The sequence below is a fragment of the Ornithorhynchus anatinus genome, chromosome X1 (genome assembly GCF_004115215.2).
Source record: "Ornithorhynchus anatinus isolate Pmale09 chromosome X1, mOrnAna1.pri.v4, whole genome shotgun sequence".
Lineage (NCBI taxonomy): Eukaryota > Metazoa > Chordata > Mammalia > Monotremata > Ornithorhynchidae > Ornithorhynchus > Ornithorhynchus anatinus.
The window spans coordinates 22,085,043-22,112,793 of NC_041749.1; the positions used below are offsets into that span (position 1 = coordinate 22,085,043).

Below are 27,751 nucleotides of genomic sequence, written 5' to 3' on the forward strand. Positions count from 1 at the left end.
CAGATCATCTGCTTTCTACTTGCATTTTAAACGGAATGGCATTGGCATTAGTGCTCGGCACAAGAAAGCACTTAATAAATAGAATAGTGATAATAGTAATAGTGATCTCCCAATAATAATTGAATCAGTCCCCAAATGCTCTCTCTCTCTCAGAATCCATTTACCTTCAGAGGGAGAGATGAGTGACTGGTTCCCAAGGCCTGCCTGGCCCAGAGTCAGCCTTTTCATATTTACTTTGACTTAGCGCTCAACATGCCAGGTGAGAAATGCTTTTGTGAATCCTCACTAAGTCGCCCTGGGACCACATGGTTTTCGGAGATAGCACCATCTGCTCCCCGGCAAGGGCAACCCATCCTGGGTTGGCAGATCCCGCCCCCGGTGGAGACACTTACGTGCCATCCTGACGAGTGATGGTGTAGCCATATTTTGGATACTTGACAAATGACACATTGACTCCGACGAGGGGAGTTCCATCTGTAGTCACCACTTGGCCTCTGATGAGAGACACCAGACTGGAGGAGAAATGAAAGGAATTATGCATGAGTCAGGAGGGTAGGCACAATAGGACATTGTTCCTGCTGCTGCTGCTGCTTCAGTCTGGTGCATCCAGACCTTGACACCCAGAAGCAGCGTGGCTCAGTGGAAAGAGCATGGGCTTTGGAGTCAGAGGTCATGAGTTTGAATCCCAGCTCTGCCACTTGTCAGCTGTGTGACTGTGGGCAAGTCACTTAACTTCTCTGGGCCTCAGTTACCTCATCTGTAAAATGGGGATTAAGACTGTGAGCCCCGTGTGGGACAACCTGATTCCCCTGTGTCTCCCCCAGCACTTAGAACAGTGCTCTGCACAAAGTAAGCGCTTAACAAATACCAACATTATTAGGCATAAGGCCGATTACTCTCACCGATTCACCTTAATGGCTCAGGAGCCTGGGCCATGTTAAGCCTTCTCAAGCCCTAGTCTCTGTAATTTCCTCTGTGCCTCTATGACCTGGATCACCCAAGGGATCGCCTTTCCTAAAGTGTTCTCTTCTCCCCTGCCTTGGCCACTGTCACTGGGCACTTTGCCCCTTCTTCCTGTCATATCTTTGTTTTCCCTTGGCCTGAGTTTCAGTTCTCTTGCTCTCATTCTCATTCTTACTTCAGCCAGGCACTGGGCGAGCAGCATGGCTGCATTATACATGGGCGAGAGGCTCCCCATCTGGTTTCTCATTTGTTTCCATATTTGATTTTTTGGCTGTGGGAAATGAAGGCGGTAGAAGCAACAGTTATTTCTATCCTCAAGGCTGTGGTGTTACTGGGAAAGGAGACGGGCATTATGCTAAGGGGATCTCCCAGAGATGGGGAAGGTTTGTATGATTTCTCTTTTGTTCCAAGTAATTTCTATCCTCTCCAGCTTATGTATGCTTGACCCAGCAGAGAGACCCAGAATCATTTTTGTTATTGAGGAATGTGTGCACACCTTTAAATTCCTTTCTCTTCTTGGTAACCTTTCTCATTTTCTTTCAGGCCTCTTCCAGGCCTACTTGGGAGGGGAGGGAAATCTATGAAACCTCATGTATCTTCTCACCACCAGCGAAAACTTCCTGACCAGTTTGTTTCCTAGTTCAGATTCCTGGACTGTCACCCAGGACCATGATTCTCTGGTGTAGGACCAGTATGATTCTGAAATTCAGCAAAATCCATGGAGAGTTTGCAATTTCTTCCTCAAAGTTTAGAAAGCGAAAATGCACATTCTTCTCCCACTTCGGTTCACTAGTTTCCCAGAGAAGTGGTATAATGAGGAGTTTCATTTCTGAAACAACCCCTGCTCAGCAGACAGGTCTGCAGCTGTCTTGTTGGCCTTAATAGACTTTGGGCAATTTGGCAAAGGCACAGAGATTTTCAATGCCTAAGATTCCTGGACAGACTCCCAATTTCTGGACTAGAGAATCAAACTGTCCTGTTCCTTGCCAAAACCTTGTCAGATCTGCATGCATTCTGGGATACACTTATTTCTGCCTTCCCTTGTGCAACCAGAACTGGAGGATTGCCACTTCTGAGCACCTCTCTCTTCATTAGCAACTCCCCCACAGTCATTTTTTAGACTTTTATCGTCCTAGAAATGGTTAGAACATTCCCATGTATACGTCTAGTGGTCTGCAACCAGTGGCCTGACAAGTGCATTTCCAGGTTAATCTTCTTCCTTCCACATTGGATGTGTCCTGGCATATAGGTTAAGCTAAATGGGGACAAACAACACTTTGGTGGGATCTTTCTATCTTGTACCACTCAGATCCAAATTCCCTCTATTCCTGGCTTATAAAACAGGGATGTATCCAGCTCAAAAATATACGAAGAGAAAATCCAGTGGGGAGATTTTTATAATCCATATATCTTCACCTAACTTATCATTTTTTCTCAAATTACTTTGGTTACAGAAAACTTTCAAAAATCCCAAGAGATAAAGTGGGTTGTGTTACATGTGATTTGGAACGTTTGTTTTTCTAATTCTTCCCTCTTGCCAATTTCCCATATCTTCTAAGGAGCCAATTTTGAAAAAAAAGACATGCTATCAGTTAATTTCTATTTATGATTATTGATGTGTAACAATTATCACATTATCCAGATAGTGAGATCTGCTATATAAATTATAGTGGTGCATTCATATCACTTTGGTTATTTTTGAGCTCTGTTATCAATGGTAACACCTGCTTAGAAGTCTAGAAATAATTTTTTCTACTCTTAGTTTTATCCTTTATAACTTGTCACATAACAATACAACTCAAATTCACATTTGCCTTCAAATCAATCAATTTCAATTTCCCCTCTGTTCAAGTACTATAGTTGGAACAGTGCTGGATTTCACCTTCCTGTACTACCAGGTATGGTGTCCTGAATAGTACATTTTGGTGGGGGGTAAGGGGAAGGCGTGGGAAGAAGAGGGAAGGAGCTGAGCTCCTATAAAGCTTTTTCACTAGCAACCAGCACTAGCATTTTGAGGATAACCTTTCTTTAGGAGCAGAAAGGAGAGTGAGTGTATGACTTCCTTTAGTGCCTCTCTATTAGGGAACTCCAAGGAAAGTTCAGCTAATATGTGTGTGTGTGTGTGCGCACTTATGTGACCCCCAAATTTCAAGTTATACTGCTCTACTATAGCTCCAAATAATTATTCTTTTATGAGATCTGTAAAAGGATCAGTAAAAGGACTAATACCAATATTTGTTGGTACAAAAGTTTTTGAAAAAGTCCAGCCATATTGAAATCAGGTCTCAAGTCAAAAAAAGGAGAAAAAGAATGCCCAAGTTCAGGGAAGAGAAGCACCCACTTCAGAGTCATAAATCTGGAGTCTTAAATTTAAGTCTCTTGTACTGATGGCGAACACAACTGCCTATTTCTAGGATGAGAAAAGGAAAGATTTCTGAGAAGATTCCTTGAACATGAAATAGCATAAGTAAAAATACTTATGGCAAATGAATCCCAAACGTATCGATTCAATGCCATTTTAAATGCACTTGCTTAAAACTCAAAGGGAACAGTACAAAAAGTACTGTCCAGAACTTGAGAAACTTGAAAGGTTGTCCCAGTTTTTCAGTAAGTCCAAAGTGATTAGACTCAGTTCTGCTCAGGAGAGAGCTGGTACTCTCACTTCACCTTGCCCATATCCCTTTCACAAGGGGCATTTTCTGGGGAGTTCTACTTGGCCATTCAAGATGGGGTAGTGTAGCAGAAGCTGCAGGAACATTCTTATAACCACTGGGTAGTTTTTCTTTCTTAGGGGGAACTAACTGGAAACATAAATCTGGCTGTTCTCAAGTGGCTGCAAAAAGAGAGCAGCAGGAGTTTGGAAACTAAATGAAATTGTTGAATCAAACAAAACATAACAATATCACTTTGGAAAAAAATTAGGATATTATGCAAAAGAGTATATGGAGAAATGTTGAACAATATTCAGTTGCTCAGAGTTTTGTTATCAATTTTTCACCCAAGAAAGCAAAAGATCACTTTAAGATCATGATCTAAACATGATTATAATACATTTTCATTCCTCATGATTAACAGAGTGGTGTCACTGTGCAGAAAATGGAAAATCTAGTCACCTTTCTCAGTATAAAAAGCAAAAAAGCCCAGTTCTTAAAGCACTGGATGATGTGCTCTGCTGAGTTTAATAATCACTTGGGACATATTACTTTGTGGTCCATAAGCAGTCAGTTTGTAGTCAACAGGTTTTATTAAGCATTTACAAAGCCCAGAGCTCTGAACAAAGCACTGTGAGGAATACTTGGAAATCCTGCAGGGACCCACCATGTAAAATCTGGTAGGAGGAGGGAGGATAGACACTTAGGAAAAGTCAGAAATCAAAATGAGAATCTTAGACCTAACACATCTCAAACCCAGAGAATAAACCCCTTGCTTGGGTGACACAATACTGAATGTGGTTCCTGAAATCTGTTACCTAGGCAGGCCACTGGCCAATAACTGAAGGATAGTCAAAAAGGTAGAAAATCAGAGTGAGAAGGCTAGTATTTTCTTTGAGACTGAAAGACAAAATGTGGTGTCAAGAGGCAAAGCAAAGTTTCTTTATGGCTGGGAGACTTGGGCTTACCATAGATTCCATATCTGACTTAAAGCACATTTCCTTCAGTACCAAAATTAAAATCACAATAATGAAGTTCAAAACATAGTCTATGAGCATCGCAGCCATGCTCATTATATCACACCATCACTGGGCAAGGTATGTGAGGAGAGTGAATGACAACAGAATATCTGCTGCTCTGTGTTGAGTTAAAACGGTGAACAGAAGAAATGTTTTGAGGACCCAGTGAAGCAAAATTAAATCTCAGATCATGTGGCAAAGATGGGAACAGCGGGAGAGAATGGTCAAGACAGGCTGGAACCCAGAAATTAGAAGTGGGGCTCTCTTAGCACAGAGGCCTTGCAGAGGGAGGAAAGAAAACAATGCCAGACAGGAGGTAGAATATGCAACAGTATATTGACGGGTAAATTTTTGAGGTTCATGTGGTGGAAAGTATTATCAGAAATGCCAGGCACAGACTCTCTCTCGCTGTCTCTCTGTCTGTCTCTCTTTAGCAACAGTAGTTTAAAACCCAAAGGGACAATCCCAGTTCTCTTCATTCCTCCTAAGCAAACCTTCTAAGTATGCATACTCTTTACTCTCCCACCTCTAATCCCTTGGTCTGGAACTCCTTCTAATCACTATCCCAACAGATCACGACCACTCTACCTACATCAAAAGCCCTCCTATGATCCCGCCTTATCCACTGAACTATCCCTGATTATCACCTAACACCCAGAGTCACATCTAGCCAATGGCCATTGCTAGCACTTATGCATTTATGTATACCCTTCTGCAGTGACATTTGTGTATTTTACCATGATCAATTTCAATTAAATAAAATTAGTTATTTGGATTCCCTGATTTATAAATATCTCTATGTCCATCTCCCCCATTAGAGGGCAAACCCCTTGTGGGAAGGGAATTTATTACATGTTTCTGTTAGATTTTCCCAAGTGCAAAGCACCCCATTATTACTACTAAATACACAGAATATATAGTATATTCTGTTCTTGCACTTGCAGTGACCCACCGCTTGAAGCAGGCATTCTCCTTCTTCTAACCAAATGTAACAAAGGGAGGGAAAGACATTCCTTTCCCTTTGTGGTTTTCAGGGGAACAGGAGATTTGTATTCGTAAACAACAACAGCGATCATTGTAAATCTGTGATCATTTGAGAATGAAACCAATAATGTGATAGAAAACTGCAACAATAAAAACGCTCTGTGAGGGCTGTAATTTAAGCAAATTTGGAGCAATAGACTAGCCACTTGGCTGTTTCATAAACTTAAAAAAATTGGGTCTTCTTGATACTGCTATTATCCTAATTAGAAATATTCCAGGATGTTAGGAAAAAAAAGAAAAATAGGTATGCTTTGGGGGTGGAGGAGCTGAAGCAAATGTGGAGATTGAAGCCCAGCCAAGATGAGTCAATTATTATCTCGATAATTGGAGTGATTGTGCATACTCCTGGGAACATCTTGAGTAACTAGGGATTTAATATATGCTGGCTCCCATTTCAAAGGAGTCCTTCTGTAGACCCATCAGACACCCAAGAGTTTTTTTTAATCTCAACAATAATGTACTTATAAATGTATGTGGCTAATGACCATATTGTTCAACTATATTAAGGCAGTATAAATCCATCAGTCAATCAATCAATATTATTTATGGAGTGCTTAATGGGTTCAGAGCACTGTACTAAGCGCTTGGGAGACTACAATATAAGAGAGGTGGCAGACGTTCTCTGCCCACAGTGAGCAGTCTAGAGGGGAAGACATTAATGTAAATAAATTATGAATATGTACATTAGTGCTGCGGGGCTGTGGAAGGTGTGAATAAAGTGTGCAAATCCAAGTTTAAGGGTGGTGTATAAGAGAATGGGATAAGAGGAAATGAGGGCTTAGTCGGGGAAGGCCTCTTGGAGAAGATGCGATTTTAATAAGGCCTTGAAGGTGGGGAGAGTGATCATCTGTCAGATACAAAGAGGGATGACATTCCAGGGCCGAAGCAGGATGTAGGCAAGGAGTTGGTGGTAAGGTCGATGTAAAGTGAATAGATTGGCATTAGAGGAGTGATGTATGCAGTCTGGATTGTAGTAGGAAATCAGGGAGGTAAAGGAAAAGAGGGGGCAAGGTGAATACTTTAAAGCCTATGGGTTGGAGTTTCTGTTTGATGAGGAGGTGGATGGGCATCAACTAGAGGCTCTTGAGGAGTAGGGAAACATAGACTAAAGGGATTTGTAGAGGTGCCCCAACATGGACAAATTGATTAATAAATTAACAAATTCGTATTAATGAAACAAATGAAATAAACAAGAATAAAATAACATATCTAGCATGTCTCTTTGGAAAAGCACACAGTGACTGTTCATGTCGTTTGTACTCATAACAGTTTTGTGAGGTAGAAAGGGATAGGGATTATTATTCCTAAATTACAGAGAGGAGCACCAGAGAGTGTCTAAGGTCCCTTAGTGTCTTGTGACAATGTTGGGTCTACAGTCCAGTGGTCCATATCTCTGTCCAGTTATCTTTCCACTGGCTAACTCTACCTTTCTTCAATTGTCACTTTTAATTTAATGATGAATTTGCCTTTAGAATATTCATGAGCACAAAATTAGCACTGAGAGCGAAGCAGACGAAGGAACAACCTGACATGGTGGCATTAGGTAAGAAATGAAATCATTTATGCTATGAATAAATCAAAAATGAAACCAAGACAGCCACAATAGCTCCTCATGCTTCCAGAGCTCCCAAATAAGCAGGTAAACAAAAGAAGCTGAACATTTTGAAAGGTTAAGTGTCTGATTTCTGTACATTTCCTACAGAGACACTTCTTAAAAATGAACTGAGAACCTGAGGGCTTACTACCTGCTCCCCTTACTGCAGCCGCTTTCCAGCTCTCTGCCGATCCTAAGGTAAAGTCCACAAAGCCCTTTAGAGAGTGAGACTCCACCCCAGGGGCAGGCAACCTGCCTGGCATAACCTCATGAAATAAAGAGAACCATAATAGGCCTTGGTAGAGCAGACGGCGTAACTGAAAACAAAGCTTCCTTTTCCAATAAGATGGGCTGAGAGTGGTAAGAATGCCCATCCTTGCTGCCCCCAATGCCAAGGAGGGAGAGGAAGGTGTCGGGGGAGGAAGGTACCTGCTGTTGAAAGGGTTCTCTCCAGGAATGATGTGAGTGCTGTCCTTGCCCACGAGGAGTTTGATTCGATCGTAGAAGGACTTGACGGCTGGTGAGCTGTTCTGTCCCTGTTGGATGATATCGAGGGGATCTCGGGACCCACGGCAGAGCAGGCTATTCTGACAGGCTGACTGGAGGCAGCAGTCAGGATCCAAGCAGTCCACCAGACCGTCTGGAAAAGGAAGGGTGAGACATAGTTAGGCACTTTCATTGGGTGGACCGAACAACTCTCACTGAACCATGGTCATGGGCAACAGAGTAATGAAAGACAATTGACATCGTACAAAGATGGCTTCAACCCCTTCCTCTACCCCTCTTGCCTCTTTCCCCCAGGACACTGACGCCCAGAGTTGCTGCCAAATAGCAAAAGGAGCTCATTTGAGTGTCAACTCCTTTAGCGTCCCTCCTCCCTTCCTGTGGAGGCACTGATGAGTGGTTTTAAGGCGGAGAATAGTAGCCTGGATAGTCCACAACTTGAAAAATTGGCTCCTGAAGAATGAAGAGTCAACCATCCCTCATCCATCTTCTTGGGAGTCTCCAATGAATGTGGGTGAGAATTCAATCAACCAGAACCTGTCAATAGTATTTCCTCATTTCTCGTTATGCTATCCCATCAGCCACTGTAGCAGCTATGTATTTCTCTATTTTTTGTTCATTTGTGTCATAGCCAGCGCCATCCCTATTAATTATAATAGTAATAAAAATAATTGTGGCATTTATTAAGAATTTACAAAGTCCCAGCATCGTGTTAAGCACTGGGGTAGATACAATACCGTCAGATCAAAGAGAAACCCTGTCCTACACTGGACTCATAGATAGTCTCAAGGGGAGGAAGAAGAGAGTATATAATCCCTATTTTACAGATGTGGAAACTTGGGCACAGAGCAGTTAAGTGCCTTGTCCAAGGTCACACTGCAGGAAAGTGGAACAGCCAGGATTAGAACCCAAGTCTCCTGACTTCCAGTCCTATGCTCTTTCCACTAGGCCACACCACTTAACTGTGGCCAATTAATCAATGATCAATTAATGTAATTAATTATTTTCCTCCATTAGGTTGCGAGCTTCTAGATGTTGGGGATCACGTCTTTTATTTCATGATTTCTCTAAGTACTACTTCAGTGTTTGGCACACAGTAGGTGCTCAGCGAATAATTCTGATGCTGGTATTGTTTCTGATTATGGATTGGGGGTTTGATTTTGTTCTTCTCAAGATCTGAGTAGTCAGTGAAGAGTGTTAAGAAAGGCAGTGGAGACATCTTGGACTCTGGAAGAGACTTTCCTTTCCAAAAACGTGGCTATTAGGCAATCACGTGTTCTGCTCAGAACTGATCAGTCACAAAGTGGCCCAGCATTCAGACAGCGACTTGCTCGTTATCCAGCAGATTTGATAGTAAGGCATTTCTGCCCTAATTAGCATCACAGGGAACATAGGCTGGAACCTTGAGCCGTGGTGAATTGACAAATATGTGCATTAGTCTGCTGAATCATAGGCTTGGCTCTCCTTTTAAAATACATTAGAGAATAATTCTTCAGCATTACCCTTTACATTTTATATCTCTTATGAAAGCAAAATTTGTAATTTCACCAAAGTTCCACCGTAATTTAACAGTTAATATACGATTATTTTAAAGCATTTCCTTCTTTTTAGCAAACAAATTAGAAGGTTGCATGTTTTGACTCCTTTAAAAGACTAAACTACCCTTTCATTTTTCACACGGTCAAATACTGCTCACGTGCATTGCAATACAAAAAGACTTGGGAAATTTGAGGGAGGGAGAGAGAAGAGAGAGAGAGAGAAAAAGGGAGAGCCCAAGAACTCTCCTTCAATTTTAAGATTTTCAGATCAAGAATCTAAACATCAGTCAGAAGCAGTAGTGACTGAACTCACCACAGTCCAGAACCTTTTAAACACTTTAGATAATGCCAGAGAATTGTTTCCTTACTAAACGATTATGCTGAAACACTGTTTTTGATCTGTGCTTAGATAGTCAAATAGACTGACATTGCCCTTTGCAGAGGCAGAAAAACACACGGAACATCTCTGCATTTTGCATTTAACATGATCTCCCACAAACTGTCCTTGACTAAACAGAAGGCACCTGCAATTGAATGACTGTCTCTGATTTAAAAATAACCTGCTGTGGTATGTTGGCAGTGTTTTCATTCAGTATCTATAGAAACTTCTTAAGTTAGAAGAACTCCATTGTTGTTAGAGCTATAGATTTCTTTAAGGTCACTGGCCTCTTCCCATTAGGAGCTCCATCCATCTTAGCGGGACTTTCCAGCCTGGAGCTGAGAATTTTTTTTTTTCTTTCAGACCATTTACCACCCACTCTATATAATCAACATGAGGACACCATCGGGCTCAGATAATAACTCAAGACAGTTTTTCTATTAGGCCCCAAACTCATTTTTCCCCTCCGTGTCCTACTCTCTCTGGGTGTGTGTGACACCTTCAAAATCGCAAACTTAAAATGGCCTCACTCTTTGGTTTGTTTAGTGCTTTTTATTCAGGGGACTGCCTGTCAAGAGAAATCCTATCAACACAACAGAAAGAGTAGAAGCAAAAAATAGGATATAAGTGACTCTCTTCTACAAATTTACATTTACCTGCTCAAGATATTGCACATTTTGGGATATGTCTGTTATTATGTGTGAGCATATGTTATGCCTGTAATGACCTCATCATGGAGGATGATTATGGGCTGCTGTCGCTGAACACTTTTTGACGACACTGTGAACTTTAAATTGGCACACCAATCTCCCAGTGGCCTGTCAGTCATGAGAATCACATCTTTATGCCAGCAAGCCCCCTTGGATATAGTCTGACATTGCAATCTTCAGTAAATTACCCTGTCACTGCCAATCTTGCAGTTATCTCGCAAACAATCAAGCAGGCAATCAAACTGTTCTGAATTGCCAGTTCAGGACCTGAGAGACTAGAAACGTCTCCATTCGAAACCAGTGAGAAAGCTGCAGTGTTCCTTTGACACCGAATGATTTATTTATTTAATTTTTCAGGGGAGGGTGGTTATTTATACCTCGATATCCTTATAAAGGGCAAAAGTTTGATGTATGGCAGAAAAAAAAATCAGCAACAACTTAATCCTCTATCTGAACAGAACATAATAAATACAGCTGTTGAATATTTCCTAAATTTTTCCCTTCCACAATAAGCTGAGATGAAATTATCAAGGTGCTTTTTGTCATAATAAGAGCTAAATCACTGCTGGGGCTATATTAAACCTATTATACAATGTGCACTAATTTTAAGAGCAATTGAAAAGAAATATAGACATGAAAAAACTCCTCAGGAATAAATTGTGAACATTCCTTCTCGCTTAGTTCCAAAAAAAGGATTTCTTTGAAAAGTACTATCCATATGAAACCCGAATGAAGTGAAATACCAAAACTGAAGCTATGGCATGATTGCCGAGATGACCTACTGACAGAGCTTTTAGGTAGCGTTTTAGATAGTGTTTAGAGAGACACAGAACATCTATAAACATTTCCAGTTTGGCTTTCACATTTCCCATATTGTACAAAGCAGATGGGAAAATAATGAAAATCAATGTTCTTTTCTACTCACCTTCCCTTTACTATAATCGGCAAAGGTTATGGGCCAGGTGATCTATATTTGGTTGCCCAAGTAGTTGTAGGTAACTTGGCTTTGCCTCCTCTGATCTTTCAACCAATATTCTTCTTCTTCCCTTCCACTCCTAACCTTGGGCTTTTCCAAAGCCAATAAATGAAACTGAAGCACACTCAATTACGTTCTGTTCTGTTCCATGTTACGTTTGCACAACGTAAATTTTCCCTCACTATTTTGGTTTGGAATGTCATTTGGGAACTAAGGACAGTTCACCAGACCACAGGAACCACCTGTTACAGGGGACTGTGATGTCAGAAGAAACGATGGGGCCCTTGCTCACGACACTGGACTCTGTGAGGACCATGGAGACAGTTTTTTGGCTCAGCTTGGGGTTTATCATGAACAGGGCTGCTGTGATATGGGGAACAGACAATTAAACAACAGGAGTGAGGTTGGATAACTATTAGACCTGATATTCAAAAGTACTGGGACTTTATCAGAAAACTTACTACAAAAGAAGAGGTGAGGGTCAGGAAGAAGCAATAGAATGCTTAGAAATAGCAAAACAATAGTAAAATCCAAGTGCTACATTATGCCCTTCTAGTAGCAGTATATTTTAAAATGGTATTTGAGTGCTTACTCTGTGCCAGGCATTTTACTAAGCGCTGGGGTAGATATCAACTTATCAGGTTGGACACAATACCTGTCCCACATGGGGCTCACAGTGTTAATCCCCATTTTACAGATGAAACTGAGGCCCAGAGAAGTTAAGTGACTTGCCCAAGTTCACACAGCAAACAAGCAACATGGCCTAGTGGAAAGAGAACAGACTTGGGAATCAGAGGACTTGGGTTCCAATGCTGACTCTGCCACTTGCCTGCTGTGTGACTTTGGGCAGGTCATTTCACTTCTCTGTGCCTCAGTTGCCTCATCTGTAAAATGGGGATTAAATACCTGCTCTTCTTCCTTCTTAGATTGTGGGTCCCACGTGGGACAGGGACTGTGTCAACTTGATTAAATGGTATCTATCACAGCACTTAGAACAGTGTTCGACACAGAGTAAGAACTTGAATATAATAATAATGATAAGAGCAATTATGATGATAATAATTTGGTCACTTCCGCACAGGCCAGAAGGGCCCTGGGATGGACTCTGGTGAAAGCCATTCGGCCTCCTCTCCTGGATATGATGATGGGGATAATACTATTACTACTCTTTGTTAAGTCCTTACTGTGTGCCAAGCACTATACTGAGCACTGGGGTAAAAGCATATGACCAGATCAAACAGAGTTTCTGTCCCATAAAGGCATTTAATCCCCATTTTACGGATGAGGAAACAGCCACAGAGAAGGTAGGTGACTTGCCCAAGGTCACCAGACAGCAAGTGGTGAGCTAGGATTAGATGAGCTCTAGATTTTAGTATTTCAATGAACAAAGTAAAATTCGGGGAGTAGAAACGGATAACATAGGAAATAGTAAAAATGAGAGGGAAAATAGGAGCAGATAATTTGTCTCCCTCTACTGTATTCAGTCAAATTCATATGGTAGCCAACATTTATAAATTCCACATTGCAATATGTTTGTTTACAGGTTGGTTAGCATCAGCTCATCTCAGCTCCCACCTGCCCTACTTGGCCTAATTTAATTTAGATGCTCTAGACTGTATAGGAAAAGTCTGGCACCTTGGATTGAAGAAGAGAAAATGACTCAGCTTTGTTTTAGATTTGCTAAGTGATGGATAATTCACTTTCACTTCCCCTTCTGCCCCAAACAGAATGCTTATGGCAAGAATTTAAGAACGTATGTTTGTGCGTAGGAAGGCCTGGGAGGGCCAGAAGTTGCAAAGAGGGAGAGATTTGTCTGTTTAGCCCAGAATAAATGGTTGACAAGAAACCAAATAACAATAATCGCTACCATTATTATTACAAAATTAAGTGCTAGCTATGTCCTAAGCACTGGGGTCAATTCAGTGTTATCAAGCTGAACAAAATCCCTTTCTCACATGAGTTTCACAGTCTATTTTATTCCCATTTGACAGATGAGGAAACTGAAGACCAGAGAGATTAAGTGATTTGCCCAAGGTTGCAGAGCTGCTATTAGAACCCGTGTCTTCTGACGCTCAATCCCATGTTCTTTCCACTAGACCACACTGTCTCACTCGGTGACTTCCACTGGATGTTTTGCTACTCTGGCAGAGGTTGGATCTTGAATCTGAGATTCTACTTTCACTGAGAACATGAACTGGGGTAGCTTTAGCGGAACCCAATCTGAGCTAAGCTTTTTACCCAATGAGCAGATCCTGCAGTGGGCAACTCTGTTGATAGAATCTTTAAGTCAGAAACAGAATCATCCAGAGTTATCAGCTTTAGGCTGAAAGACCTCCTCTTTCGGCTCACATGTCCCTGAACTTCCAAGTTGGACACAGTTGACCTGGGACAACAATAATCATAATAATAATTGTGGTTTTTGTTAAGCCCTTACTATGGGCAGGACTGGGGTGGATACAAATAAATCGGGTTGGACACAGGCTCTGTCCCACATGGGGCTCACAGTCTAAATCCTCATTTTTCAGGTGAGGTTACTGAGACATAGAGAAGTCAAGTGATTTGCCCAAGGTGGTGTAGCCGGGATTAGAACCCACGTTCTTCTGACTCACAGGCCCGTGCTCTATCCACTAGGCAATGTTGCTTCTCATTATGGGCATTTGGGCAAACCTAACTCACTAGCCTCCACCCTGTTTCTCACAAAGCACCAGAATGCTCAGAGAAGGATGGAATGGAGGACAGATATGCTGAAACAACAAAATTTATTTTTAAGGGGAAGCTCTGTCAGCTTCTGTTATCAGGCACCTACAATTGGAGGTCAGAAGCTTGCAGCTTCACAGATAGGAGTTTTTCAAACAAGTCCCAATCAAGACCACAGTCTGGGGGTTCGGGAAAGCTACCAAGCAGAGAGAGATAATTACTGTTTCCTTACCCATGTACTATCGAGTTTTGGGGTTTTTTTTCCTAAATTTCTGTTCTAGCCTTCTGCCTTCTTTCAGGCTCCTTTGGAGGCTACCCAGAAGCCATATTCTGCTGATGCAGAGACAGATGCTTTCCCAGTTGGGTCTTCTAGAGTGGGCTCCAGAGACCTCAGGGGACAAACTCTGTTCAGACAGAAATCGTGAAGGCCATTTAGTGATGACGGTGGAAACGCTGTCACCAAGCGATGTGGCTGAACCGGGGAGGGGAGAAGCACAAAGAAAGGACTGTTCAGGAAAGGCAAAAGAGCTGGATTGTATCTGCAAGGGAAGCATGGAAAGAAATGGAGGCAGAAAGATTTTTTTTGTGTGTGTGAAGGTGAAAAACATACAGCTGAGGGGAAGAAATCTGGGTTGAAGAGTTAAAGGTGGCCCCTGAAGTGTAGTTGGTTTTTGAAAAGGCTTCATGGCATAAAGAAAATGGGAACCACTGCAAAAGCGTTCCCACTGATCCATGGAAGACCTTATTTTTAAAATGGGCCCTCTAATAGGACAGGGATATTCCATTTTTCTGCCCATATCCTTATACAAAGCTGTAGTTGCAAAGAGCCATGATATCCAAGTCTGTCCAAGTTTTTAAAAGTAAGTTTGGAATAAGAGGAGTGCTTTGGGCTTGATGTAACCAAGATGTGAAAGCAACAGGCAACTCTGACTTGATTTAACCTGGCAACACAAGATTAGCTCTTCATTGCCCCTGCAGGATCTCCTGCATGACCAACTCTTTAAAGCAATAGATTAGCTGACAGTGTCTTCATTTTGAAGGCTTCAGCTTATATTAATACACCAGCTGTTTGATACATCATTACACCACAGATGCACACTGTCATGGTTTCATTGGCTCCAAGTGGATAATATCGTAAGAAGGAGTTGGGCCGAACACACTTCCAGAATGCTTTGCAAGTTCTCTCCTTTTTCCACTTCCTTCTCCATTTAAATCCTCAAACCCTACCTTAGCCAAAGTTGTAAGAAAGCCTGCAGTATAACAGAGAAAGATCCATCACTTTCAGAGAGAGACCTGACAGAGACATTGGGCCTGTTGAAAATCTTTGTTATCGGTTTTCTCTGACTCTGAATAGGGGCTCTTGCTTGAAACTTGGCACTATCACAAAGCCTTAAAAATGGTGACTAGAGTATTCTTGATCTCGGCTAATGCAGGATCCAGTGCTTCCAGGTTATGTGGAATGGCTGTTGGGGACCAGCAAAACTGTGGATTTAGAAGGTCTATGGAGCATGCGTGGCTGGTGCCTGTGCTTTAAAGTCCAGGTGCTGTCTGAAAAGTGACTGCAGTCCTGCTCCCAGGTTTCTAGGTGCTCATCCTTCAGGATTTCTGCTGCAGGGAGAGGTCAATTTCTAAAAAAATGAATTCTCCATTCATTCACTGAATTGAAGTTCATTCTATTCTAACTTCATTAGAGTGCAGATTAGGCCCATGGAGAGGACTTCTTCTCCACAGCACTGACTCAGTCCCTCAAATCTTGCTTTTTTATTCTTGAAGAGGAAGCACTGTCAGTTCCATGTGCATCCCTTCCTGAACCACTTTGGCAAAACCCCACCTCTCATTCTTGTTTCTCTCCAAGGGAGCTCTTTTAGTTTCTAGTGCTTTTTTCCTGCTATTCTTATAAAAACTAGTTGGCTGGGGTGGCTGTCCCTCCCATACTCTAAGCGGGTTTTGGTTTTTTTTATGGTATTTTTTAAGCACTTACTATATGTCAAACACTGTTCTAAGCGCTGGGGTAGGTACAAATTAAATAGCTCGGACACAGTCCCTGTCCCACATGGGGCTCACAGCTTAAGTAGGAGGAAGAACAGATAATCCTAATTTACAGTTTGGTAACTGGGACACAGAGAAGTTAAGTGACTTGTCCAAGATCACACAACAAGCATTGGCAGAGCAGGGAATAGAACCCAGGTCCTCTGACTCTCAGACCCTTGCTCTTTCGACTAGACCACCCTGCTTCTTGGTTCCTGAGAAATGACAGCCTTATCCTGAAAGCCATTCATTCTGGATCATTCAGGCACTCCCAGTTGCACCTGACTGAGGATCACCTCTATTAGACTCTAAACAGCTTTTTCTCCTTTGGTTGCTAAGTAATTTTTTCTCTGTTGCTTTCTAAGCCATTACCACCATTTTTTTTTTCTGTCAACTAGGCTCTTTAGGTCTCAGAGCTTCATCAAGGCATCATACTCTATCTGGATATCTCTGTTCCTTCTTCTTTTCCCATACCAGCAGGGTAAGTTCTAAGTAGAATACTGTCTTCTAGTTGAATTATATGTTAGCAGAGGAGACTAGAATGAGGGGTAAAAGAAACCTGTGGGTGCAGAAACCATGACCTGGATGACAACTTGCCAAGTGGAATTTCAGGGCAAGGTGACTTGGAGATGTTGGAAAACAACAGACTGGACCAAATTCATCCAGTCTGGCAGGAGACTATGGCTTCAGAGATATAGAGGCTTGGAGGCAGGTCAGAGATAGCATGTACATGATAGAGAACAGGCCGGGATGAGAAAAGGAGAGAGTGAGAGAGATAGAGGGTGAGGGAGGGGAGAGACAGCGACAAAGAGAGAGTTCTCAGTTTGGGAAGGTGGGAAGAGATTTCTCTCTCACAAAATCTTGGAGGATGAAAAGAACTGGACAGATGAAGAACCAACATAGTAGTAGAGTTGTGGAGAAGTAGAAAACTCTTCCTGATCCTGGGAGGGGAGCACTGGTCTACATAGCAAGAGAGAGTTATTAACCAATAATAAGCAACTGGCTCAGGGACATGGAAAAAAGGACAGATTTCACCTGAATTATCTGAATAATTTGGTAGAGTAAACAGAGTTGAAGATCTTTATTTTACTGGAAATGAGAAAGAAGATGAACTAACCATTAAGGGTGACTCCACCCTAATTCAATTTGGGTGGTATGGTTCCAGGGTTAATACTTCCCCAGCTCTGCCCTGGGATAAAGTGGTTTAAGAAACAGAACTACTGGAGTGACAGATAGTTGCACTCTTCAAAAACATTACCTGACTAAGGGCTATTAAACACCCGTGACACTGTGATGAGGGGGAGAGAGTCAGGGTGATACTCTCATCATCATTGCCATCTCAGTATTTATTAGGCACCTACTGCCTGAGGTACAGTGCTCTGAACTAGTTGCATGGGAATATATAAAATGAGGTCCCTGATGAGGAGTTTATAATCTAATGGGGGAGACAGGTAATATACATATTAAGAATGTGAGCCTCAAGTGGGACAGGGACTGTGTCCAAACCAATTTGCTTGTATCCACCCCAGCGCTTAGTACGGTGCCTAGCACATAGTAAAGTGCTTAACAAGTACCATCATCATAATTATTATTATTCTACATACATGGGAACACACAGTTACAACCACTAACCACAAAAGGAAGGAAAAAATGGATCAATCGGTGGAATAATTACACAGCTATATACCTAAAGGCTAATGGGATGGCATGTCCAGAAATGTACAGGCTAGTTGGGGGATGCCTATTGGAGGAGGTAGTTTTTAGAAGGGTTTTGAAGGTGAGAATTGGCTTGGTTTATTGAATTTGAGTGGGTAAGCAGAGTGAGCTACATCTAGGAGGTAGGCTTGGGAGGAGCAAAGAGTACTAGATGGATGTAGATTGACTTTCCTGTGCTTCAGTTGCCTCTTTTGTAAAATGGGGATTAAGACTGTGAGTCCCATGTGGGATGTGGATGGCGCCCAATCTGATTTGTTTGTATCCACCCCAGCACTTAGTACAGTGCTTGGCACACAGGAAGCACTTAACAAATACCAGAATTACTATTATTATTATTTGGCAGAAGAGTGGAGATGTAAAGAGCAGATGGCAAAGTGCTTTGGAAAGGAGTTTCTATTTGATGCGGCACAAAAGACATAGCCACTGGAAACTTTTGAGATGGGTAGTCATGCATTTTGAACGGCATTTTCGGAAGATGATATGGGCAACAAAGTGCAGCTAGACTGAAGAGGAGAGCGGGGTTCTGTTGCTTGTGTGGAGGATCGGACATGGAATGGCAGGCTCTGACTGATATTCCACTCCTAATTGTAGAACCTCAAGACCCAGATGAGAGCTCCAGAGTTCATAAGGAGGAGACCTCTTCTTTCAAGATCTAGATATGCATTAGCAAATCCTAAGGCCTCGTGGAGGACCAGCTCTCCCTAGAATGTTTGGAACATTCTGAAAGGAAGTGAACACTTCTACTGAGAGTGAAAAAGCTCTCTCCACCACTCCTGGGAGCTGAGCAAAGGGAAATCAGACAGTGTGGTTCTTCCTGCTGGCTGTCAGAGGTGCTGGTGCTTGCCTGCTCCTCTGAGAATCGGCCAGAAGAGATCTTTATTAAGAAAATGTATCTCTCCACTTAAGCGATGCCTAAAGCAAAGAGACTTGGAGAGGGAACTTTTCCTCATCTCCCACTCCCTTCTGTATCACCCTGACTTGCTCCCTGTGCTCTTTCCTCCTTTTCCAGCCCCACAGCATTTATGTATATATCTGTAATTTTATTTATTTGTATTGATGTCTATTTATTTGTATTGGTGTCTGTCTTCCTGCCTCTAGACTGTAAGCTCGTTATCGGCAGGGATTATCACTCTTTACTATTGTACTGTACTTTCCCAAGCACTTCAGTACAGTGCTCTACACACATTAAGCTCTTAATTAATACGAGTGAATGGAGGAATGAATAAACAGGGAAGCAGCATGGCCTAGAGGACAGAGCATGGGCCTGGGGGTACAAAGGACCTGGTTTCTAATTCCGGCTTTTCCCCTTGTCTGCTGGGTGACCTTCTCTTTGCCTCAGTTACCTCATCTGTAAAATGGGGATTAAGACAATGGGTCTCATGAGGGACATGGACTGTGCCCAACCTGATTAGCTTGTATCTACCCAGTGCTTAGAACAGTGCTTGACACATAGTAAGTACTTAACAAATACCATCATCATTATTATTAAACCCTATTCCTAATCTTTTCCCCAAGCCAAACACATGATCAACCACGTATCTGGCTTTTAATTCAATCCTTAGCTTGACCCTTAGGACCAAGGAGTTTTAAATATCTTGCAAACTTTGATTTTAGCATTTTCTTTGGTTATCTTTACTAATTTGGGGCACTAATTAAATCATAACTTTGATCTTTTCTGGTTTGGGAATCTGGTTCAGCCATAATCATTGGGACATTCACAGAATGGTCAGGAGCAATCTAGTGGGAGGTTGCCATATTTGCCTTGGACAGCATCAAATTTAAGGTGGTGAGTAATTTTAGTCCTAGTTCGATAGTATACAGCTCAAGAGGCTCCAACTTCCATCTCCCAGAAGAAAAACTTTGCTGGAGTCTTATAATGAGTGCTAAGGGGAAAACACATAATTAAATACTTATACTTCAGAAGGTTGAACTTCCTAAGCATTTTCCCAGGCCATGTCCGGCAAGAAAGTCCCTGAGAGCTGATGTCAAATGAGTAATTTTTCCCCACACCATGCCCTCCCTCACTCTGATCTTGCTTGCTAATCTTTAATTACTCATCTTTTCTGGGGAACTGTAAGGGGGGGATGGGATTTGGGATCAAAGAATGGAGCGAAGATGGGCTAAAAATACAAAAGACAGAGCAGGGACAGAGTTAGGGAAATGGGATCAATCAATCATAGCAGAAGTATTTGTTGAGTGACTTCTGTATGAAGAGCACTGCAAGATGAGGAAGAATATAAATTACTTACTGGATAACAGCTGTCTGTAACAGGAAGTTTTTCATTGGGAATGGCAGTGACATCTGGAGTTTTCACTGATCTGACATTAACCCAGTTCAACTGATTAGAGTTGCAGACAGTTTTAAAAAAATTTGTCCCAAATATAGAACTTGTTCAAAATGTAGATGAACTACACAAATCCCACCTTTCCATATCCCACACACAAGACAAAGTGGCTCTGATGGGAATTTTAGAAACTCTGCGGATCTGCCTGGCACTAGGAAAAATTTCTAAAACTCACATTAGTGGCTAAGTCGTTGGTCCGGTGCCCTCAGATTGTCAGAGATGAGGGGAAGAGCAGCCTGGCATGAAGTGTGACTAGGCCATTTGACTATTGACACCGTCAACTGAGAAGCAGTGTGGCCTAGAGAATAAATCAAGGGCCTGGGTGTCAGAAGGACTTGGGTTCTATCCCGGCTTCACCACTTGTCTGCTGTGTGACTTTGAGCAAGTTACTTAATTTCTCTCTGCCTCAGTTATCTCAACTGTAAAGTGGGGATTAAAACTATGAGAACCACGTGGAACATGGACTAAAACCAATCTAATTACCTTGTATCTACCTCAGAGCTTAGCACAGTGCCTGGCACATAGAATGTGTGTAACAGATACCATTAAAAAAAAATTTCCTTGCTTGCTGCAGCTGAAAGACTGCCTGAAGACTGGGAGGTTCTGTACATTTGTGCCGAAGGTTTTAAATATGAGCACAGTTGGGTGAAGGGATGGAAGAGCCTTTTGAAACGTAATAAGTGGAATTTGCCCTGCTCAACAGGGGTTATTCGTTATCTCTCATCATCATTTGGTACGTAACTTACTTGCTGAAAGGATTTTTACAGTCATTTTTGTTTGCCATTTAGGCGAAGACTCTGATCAACACTGACTTAGTGGACTCTTCAGAACTTAGAATTTATAATCAGGAGATTCTCATAAAGAGAAGCCAGAGAGAAGGACAATGGCCTAGTGGAAAGAAGCCCACTTTCTGAAGGTCAGAGGACATGGGTTCTAATAATCCTGGTCAGAGGACCTGGCTTCTAATAATCCTTGTTCTGTCACTTGCCTGCTATGTGACCCTGGGCAAGTCACTTAAGTTCTCTTAATGAATACCCCAATTATTATTGTAACAACAGAGATGGCTCCTGGCCAGACAGTCACCAAATTGTCACTGCTCCTTGACCTGCTTCTTCCCTCTCTAAGCCCAGCTCTGCGTCATCAATGACAGTCCTTCCACCATTGTGCCATGTTCAATTGTAATTCTATCCTGATGCCCGGTTTCCCCTTTACCAGATTCTAGTACCTGATCATTCTTACATGAGGCAGCCTTAGGCCAGGGGAGAGCGCTTAGGTTCTTGATGAAGAGAGGCAGATTACTGTAGGAAAAGGGGGAAGAATTGGTGGTAGGAGGGAAATAACCTCTCAGCTACATTTACAGAATCCCTTCCATTGCCGTTCAATGGCTCAGACAAGGGTTACCTGGTGTGAAGCTAATGGACTCTCACTCTGCCTCTAGGTGTGTGTCAGTTAGCTCAGCGATTAGGGACCTGTGTCAGTGCTTAGCCCAGGCAAATTGGCAATCCCAGGTAAGCCCCTGGAAAGCTGGGGAGGCTTATAGTAGGCAGGTACAAGTACAGTTCTCTGGAGATAGTAAGGAAATAAAACCTGCTTCTTTAATGAAATGATCACTGTTCAATAAGAACAAAAACAAAAGCAACAAAATGAAAGCATATGTTTTGGGAGAGGCTTTCAATTTTTGGTAACTTATAGCCACAGGCCTGGTACATGGGCTCCAGCCCCATTCTGATCCCTCGAGTATCTGGATTTCATAAACGGAAAGGAAAAGAAAAGAAAAAAAAAAGCTCAGGAACTCGAAAACTGAACGAACTGTACTGCTGCTGCTGTGAATGTTGTGCTATTTAAAACCCAACTGCCCCATTTTTCTCAACTCAGCCCCAGGGCATTTCAAATCAGTACAAATGCATTTAGAATCCAAAGGAGAAAACCACACACACCATTTTGTATGGGTATCTGAAATCCCAGACTATCAGTTCTCTCTTTCGACCACTTTGTGGCACCGTTTGTAAGATTGCTCAAAAGAATGGCCTACAAGTTTTGGAAATGGCTTGGAGCAGCAGAAAAACAGCTGTGGGCAATGGTGGTCTTCATCAGCTCTGCGGACATGCAGGCGATCCCAAGGGTTACTGAGAAGCAGACAGGGAGCCAACTGCCTGGACCAAGCCTTGGAGCTCACGCACATCCTTCGTACTCGGAGATCTGGCAGTGGCAGACTTTCTAGGAGACCAAGTTTTTGGGTCTACCCACTCGGTGGCTCAGATTCTCTAGCTGGGCAAAATTACTGACCAAACTCATATAACCTAAGGACTTAAAATTAATTTTTACAACATTACCTTTCTGCCACTCATTATATCAGTATTTTTAAACCTCTAATTCCCTAAAACAACCCCTTAGTGATTTAAATTTACTTTTAAACTTTCTTTTGGTTGATTACATATTTCAATCATAATTATATGATGACTATTTGATTTGTCATACAGGAAAAAATAGTCCCCAGAGATACTTAATTAATAACAGTTTAAACTCTGAAGGCTTGCTCTGAAAAGAAATAGGACTGAAGGGGCCATAATGAGCCGACTCATGTGCTTCAAACACCTTTTGACCAAAAAATCCCACACTTTCCAAATGAATGGTAAAGGGGACTGGCTGAGTCTTTTCTTACTTTTTGATCATTTATAAGCGCTTTTAAAAATCTCTAAAATCTGACATGGAATACTTTTTTAAACTTTCTTCAGAAATATTTCCCAAGTCCTGTTCTATTTTCTTCCCAGGAAGTCAAATATACTGCTGAAAATTACAGAGGGATTTACTTAATAGTTTAGGAGAAACACAAATTTTCCTAAGGCCAAACTGGGGTTCTTTGATCAGAATATGACAATGAAGAGCATTGTTCCATACTGTTCTATGGTGGGGAATTTAAAATCCTTTCAGTTCTCAAGTGACAGCTGGTCTTATGAAATACACCACAGTTGACAGACCACCACTCCCCCACATTCAAAGCCCTCTTAAAATCACAACTCCTCCAAGAAGCTTTCCCTGACTAAGCCTTGTTTTCCCCTTTACAGTCTTCCTTCTGTGCAGTCTGTGAACTTGGATCTGTATGCTTTAAGCACTTGATATCCTCCCCACCCTCAACACCACTTATGTGCATATCCTTATACTCTGCCATTTCTCCTATTTGTAATTCATTTAATGTCTGTCCCTTCCACTAGACTGTAAGTTCCTTATGGATAGGGATCATGTTTATCAACTTTATTGTACTGTACTCTCCCAGAGAAGCAGTGTGACCTAGTGGATAGACCACAGGTCTGGGGGTCAAAAAGACTTGGGATCTAACTCCAGCTCCGCCACTTGTGTTGTGTGGTCTTGGTGAAGTCACTTAACTTTTCTGTGTCTCAGCTACCTCATCTGTAAAATGAGGATTTAGACTGTGAGCCCCATGTGGGACATGGATTGTGTCCAACCTGATTAGCTTTTACCTACCCCAATGCTTAGGATCATGCCTGGCACAAAGTAAGAGCTTAAAAAATACCATAAAAAAACCCCAGACAAAAACCCTCCTAGTAAAATACTCTTCACAATATACACTAAGTGCTCAATAAATACCATGACTGAATGATTAACTGGCTGATTTCACACATTGCCCAATCAAAAGTCATTACTAAGAGGATGAACCTATAACAGTACCTGGCCAGTGAAATCATGGCTATCCTTTAGTCTTAACATTAGATGAAAGTTTCCTCACTGGATCAAATCTGGCAATCAGTTTGCGGCTTTAGTTAAATTTTCCTCAAGATGTTAGAGAGAGGAATGCCAGTCCAACACAATTAATGGAACTTTTCTGCAATTTACTGTAGTGTTCACCCAAAATTATGAATTTGCTTTCCAAGATGTATGCCAAGAAGTCTGACAACAGACTCCCTAAGTACTAAGTCGTTTCTCCTTTATAACAGGTAGAGAAACTAAGAGTTTTGGGTGGCAAAGACAATGTCTTGGAGGCTATGACCACGAAAATAACTCTCTAAAGGTTCCTTAAAGTCCCTTATTGTGATCTCTGGGATCTATACCAGGGAACCTAAGTGAATTAGGAGTGGGAAAAATCCCTCAATAAATTGTTATATTTTGGCAAACTCCTTTACATCATTGTGATGGGAGGAGAAAAATATGAAAGGTAGAGTACACCCAGTTGGAGTAAAGTGCCTAGCACCTAGTAAGTGGTTAACAAGTACCATTTACAAACAAATGAACATTAGCTGAAGGGAAAAAAATCTGCAAAGCTGCTAAGTATTGCTCTAGTTAGATCAGAGAAACACTGTGTTGCTGAAAGTAGCATAATACACAGAGGGCTTCAAGTGCTTCCCTTCTACAGATAATCACCTCATAGCCTTAGCAATGTAGTCACATTGCTATCACCAAAACTCAGGCTTGAATATGTAAATGTTTTTCTCCAGCCCTGCTTTCTTCTCTCACTCTTCTGCATACAGTAATGAGAAACAGCGGGGGCCTAGCGGATAGAGCACTGGCATGGGAGTCAGTAGGACCTGGGTTCTAATTCCAACTCTGCCAATTGTCTGCTGTGTGACCTCAGGTAAGACACTTCACTTCTCTGTGTCTCTGTTATCTGTAAAATGGGGATTAAGAGTGTGAACCCTATGTGGGACAGGGACCGTGACCAATCCAAGTACCTTGTATCTATCCCATTGGTTAGTATAGTGCCTGGCCCATAGTAAGTTCTTCATATATACCATAATAACACCACCTCTGCTCTGAGACAAGAGTGGACTCCTTTGGTGTTACCCCAGGGTTCTCTGAGTGTAAATTTGGACTGCCAAGGTTCTGCTCTGACTTAGTCTGCAGAACAGGGTTATAGCTTTATTGCAAAAAGTAACAATGTTATTGACTGTATCAAAAATCCATCCTAATGTACATGTTATTTTGATGAAATGTCAAAATCAACAGATATACCCTTTAACACCTATTGTACCTTTCCAGAATACCTTGGGCTTGGGGGAGGTTTTTTATGGGTGGAGGGATTTGTAGAGAGAGACAAAGTACAGCCTAGTGGTTGAAGTACAGGCCTGGGAGTCAGAGAACCTAGGTACTAATTCTGACTCCACCACATGTCTGCGGGTGACGTTGGGCAACTCATTTAACTTCCCTGTGCTTCAGTTCCCTCATCTGTAAAATGGGGATTGATACTCGGAGGCCTATGGGAGACATGAACTGTATCCATCCTGATTAGCTTGCATCTTCCTCTGAGCTTAGTACAGTGACTGGCACATAGTGCTTAACAATATCATAAAAAAAAGAAATGGGGAAACAGTTATGCCTGTAACCTTCCTATGTTTGACTGAGTTAACCCAACCCAGAAAACTATTGAGTGAAGCCAGCCTTGACGATAGGAAGGTGTAGTTATCAAACTGACCTGAGCCTTCTCAGGACACATTTTGCCCAAAATGTATCAGATTGAGTAGATATAGAGGAAAGAATACAGCATCAGAATGTCAGCTCAGTGTGGGCAGGGAAGATGTCTGCCAAGTCTGTTGCATTGTACTCTCCCAAGTGCTTAGCACAGAGCTCTGCACATAGTGAGCACTCAATAAATCATGATATATGATGATTATTTCTATATATTATTTCTATATATTATTTATTTATTACATCCCCTTGATTCTATTTATCGTGATAATGTTGTCTTGTTTTTGTTTCGTTCTGTTTTGCTCTGCCGCCTGTCTCCCCCGATTAGACTGTGAGCCCATCATTGGGCAGGGATGGTCTCTATCTGTTGCCGAATTGTACATTCCAAGCACTTAGTACAGTGCTCTGCACATAGTAAGCGCTCAATAAATACTATTGAATGAATGAATGAAAGGGGAGAAGTGGCAACTTCAGCATTAGAGTGTAAAGTCCTGAGACAAACAAGCTGAGGCCACCCTGAAGCAAACATTTTAAACAAAGGGAAAGAAGGAGTAAAGAAAAAATGCTCCCACCCCCAAGCACTATTTTTTTTAAGAGAGGATGTCTTGGCTTACTGATTAACTGTTGATCAGTGGGAATTTGTGTGTGCGTATGTGTGTGTGAGTGGAATCTAGTGACTCGGCACTCAGATACATTCTTGTGCTGTAATGTTGGCTCAATTTTCCCAGTGATGATGTTGGTGGGGGTGCGAAGATCACTCTTTACTGAGGGGCCTCTGATGGCAGGAAGACAAACCACTTAAAAAGTAGAACTTGACTTTCTTGTGAAAGGGTCTCAAGTCATGGACAGCAGAGGAGACCGACTAGCAGAGGAAGTTGGAAGGAAGACTGGATGTCAAGGCCAGATGGTCTGTCAAGTCTTCTACACCCTGTGGTTGCCGCTTTTAGAGGAAATCTACACCCTTTCCCTTAGCCTATGGCTGTGATGAACTAAAACTCACACCTCTTGCTTAGTGGTGATAATTAAATATTACCCGCCTGTCACTTGGCATAAATGTTGTATACGTTCATAGACTTTAATGAGCTGGGATTTGTCTTCTGTAAGCAAAAATATTTCTTTAGACCTCGTGTTTTTCAAATTGGGGTGAACAGTTCAAATCAAGATTTCATACTATTAGAAAGCTGTCGCTTGCTGGCATGACAGTCTCAAGAGTACGTGGTTCTATTTAGGGCATAGAGCAGTTAGAAATCTTCAAGGAAGACTCATTTCCTTAAAACATTCTTTTCAAAGATTTTTCTTTCCAAATATCATTGGGATTGGCAGCACTGAGGAGGGTGGGAGGACTCACATCTTATTTAGGGGGAGAGGCCTAAAGTTTTTGTTCAATTCTTATTTTTAAAGTGAGAAGTGATTTAAGGAATGAAAGTCATTTTTTTTTCCTGGTATTTGTTAAGCACTTACTATAATAATAATAATGTTGGTATTTGTTAAGCGCTTACTATGTGCCGAGCACTGTTCTAAGCGCTGGGGTAGACATAGGGGAGTCAGGTTGTCCCACGTGGGGCTCACAGTCTTAATCCTCATTTTACAGATGAGGGAACTGAGGCCCAGAGAAGTTAAGTGACTTGCCCACAGTCACACAGCCGACAAGTGGCAGAGCTGGGATTCGAACTCATGAGCCCTGACTCCAAAGCCCGTGCTCTTTCCACTGAGCCACGCTGTGCCAGGCACTGTACTAAGCAGTGGGGTAGATATAAGATCAACAGGTTGGACACAGTCCATGACCCATATGGGACTCACGATTTTAATCCCTATTTTACGGATGAGGTGACTGAGCCACAGAGAAGTGAAGTGACTTGTCCAAGATCACACAGAGGACAAGGAGCCGAGCCGAGATTAGAACCTAAGTCCTCTGACTCACAGGCCCGTGCTCTTTCCACTTTTCATTTTGAGCAGACACTGTTCTTTCTAATTTTGCAAATACATTTTTGTTGTCTCAACTGTTGGATTTTGTGAGACATACCCACTGCAGCAGTGCCTGTAAACAACCACACCTGTGTTTCGCCTGAGCACTTAATCAGGGGCACACTCGGGTGACAGCGTTCACAGAACAATTCAGCTTTTCTTGAAGAGCTAATAAATTAGGACAAGGTCTAGGGCAAAGTTTCC

At 42.0% G+C, this 27,751-nt stretch overlaps 1 protein-coding gene across 7 annotated transcripts in view; it reads right to left on the reverse strand.

Annotated features, from left to right (window-relative positions):
* TENM2 (teneurin transmembrane protein 2) overlaps positions 1–27,751 on the reverse strand; it is a 1,066,718-nt gene that overhangs the window by 51,376 nt on the left and 987,591 nt on the right. For all 7 annotated transcript variants that reach the window (XM_039910127.1, XM_039910126.1, XM_039910125.1 and 4 more), the window contains 2 exons: positions 7,701–7,911; positions 393–512 (listed from right to left, as the gene is read on the reverse strand). In XM_039910127.1, coding sequence (XP_039766061.1) covers positions 393–512; positions 7,701–7,911 — 331 coding nt within the window. The remainder of the gene's footprint in view (positions 1–392; positions 513–7,700; positions 7,912–27,751) is intronic.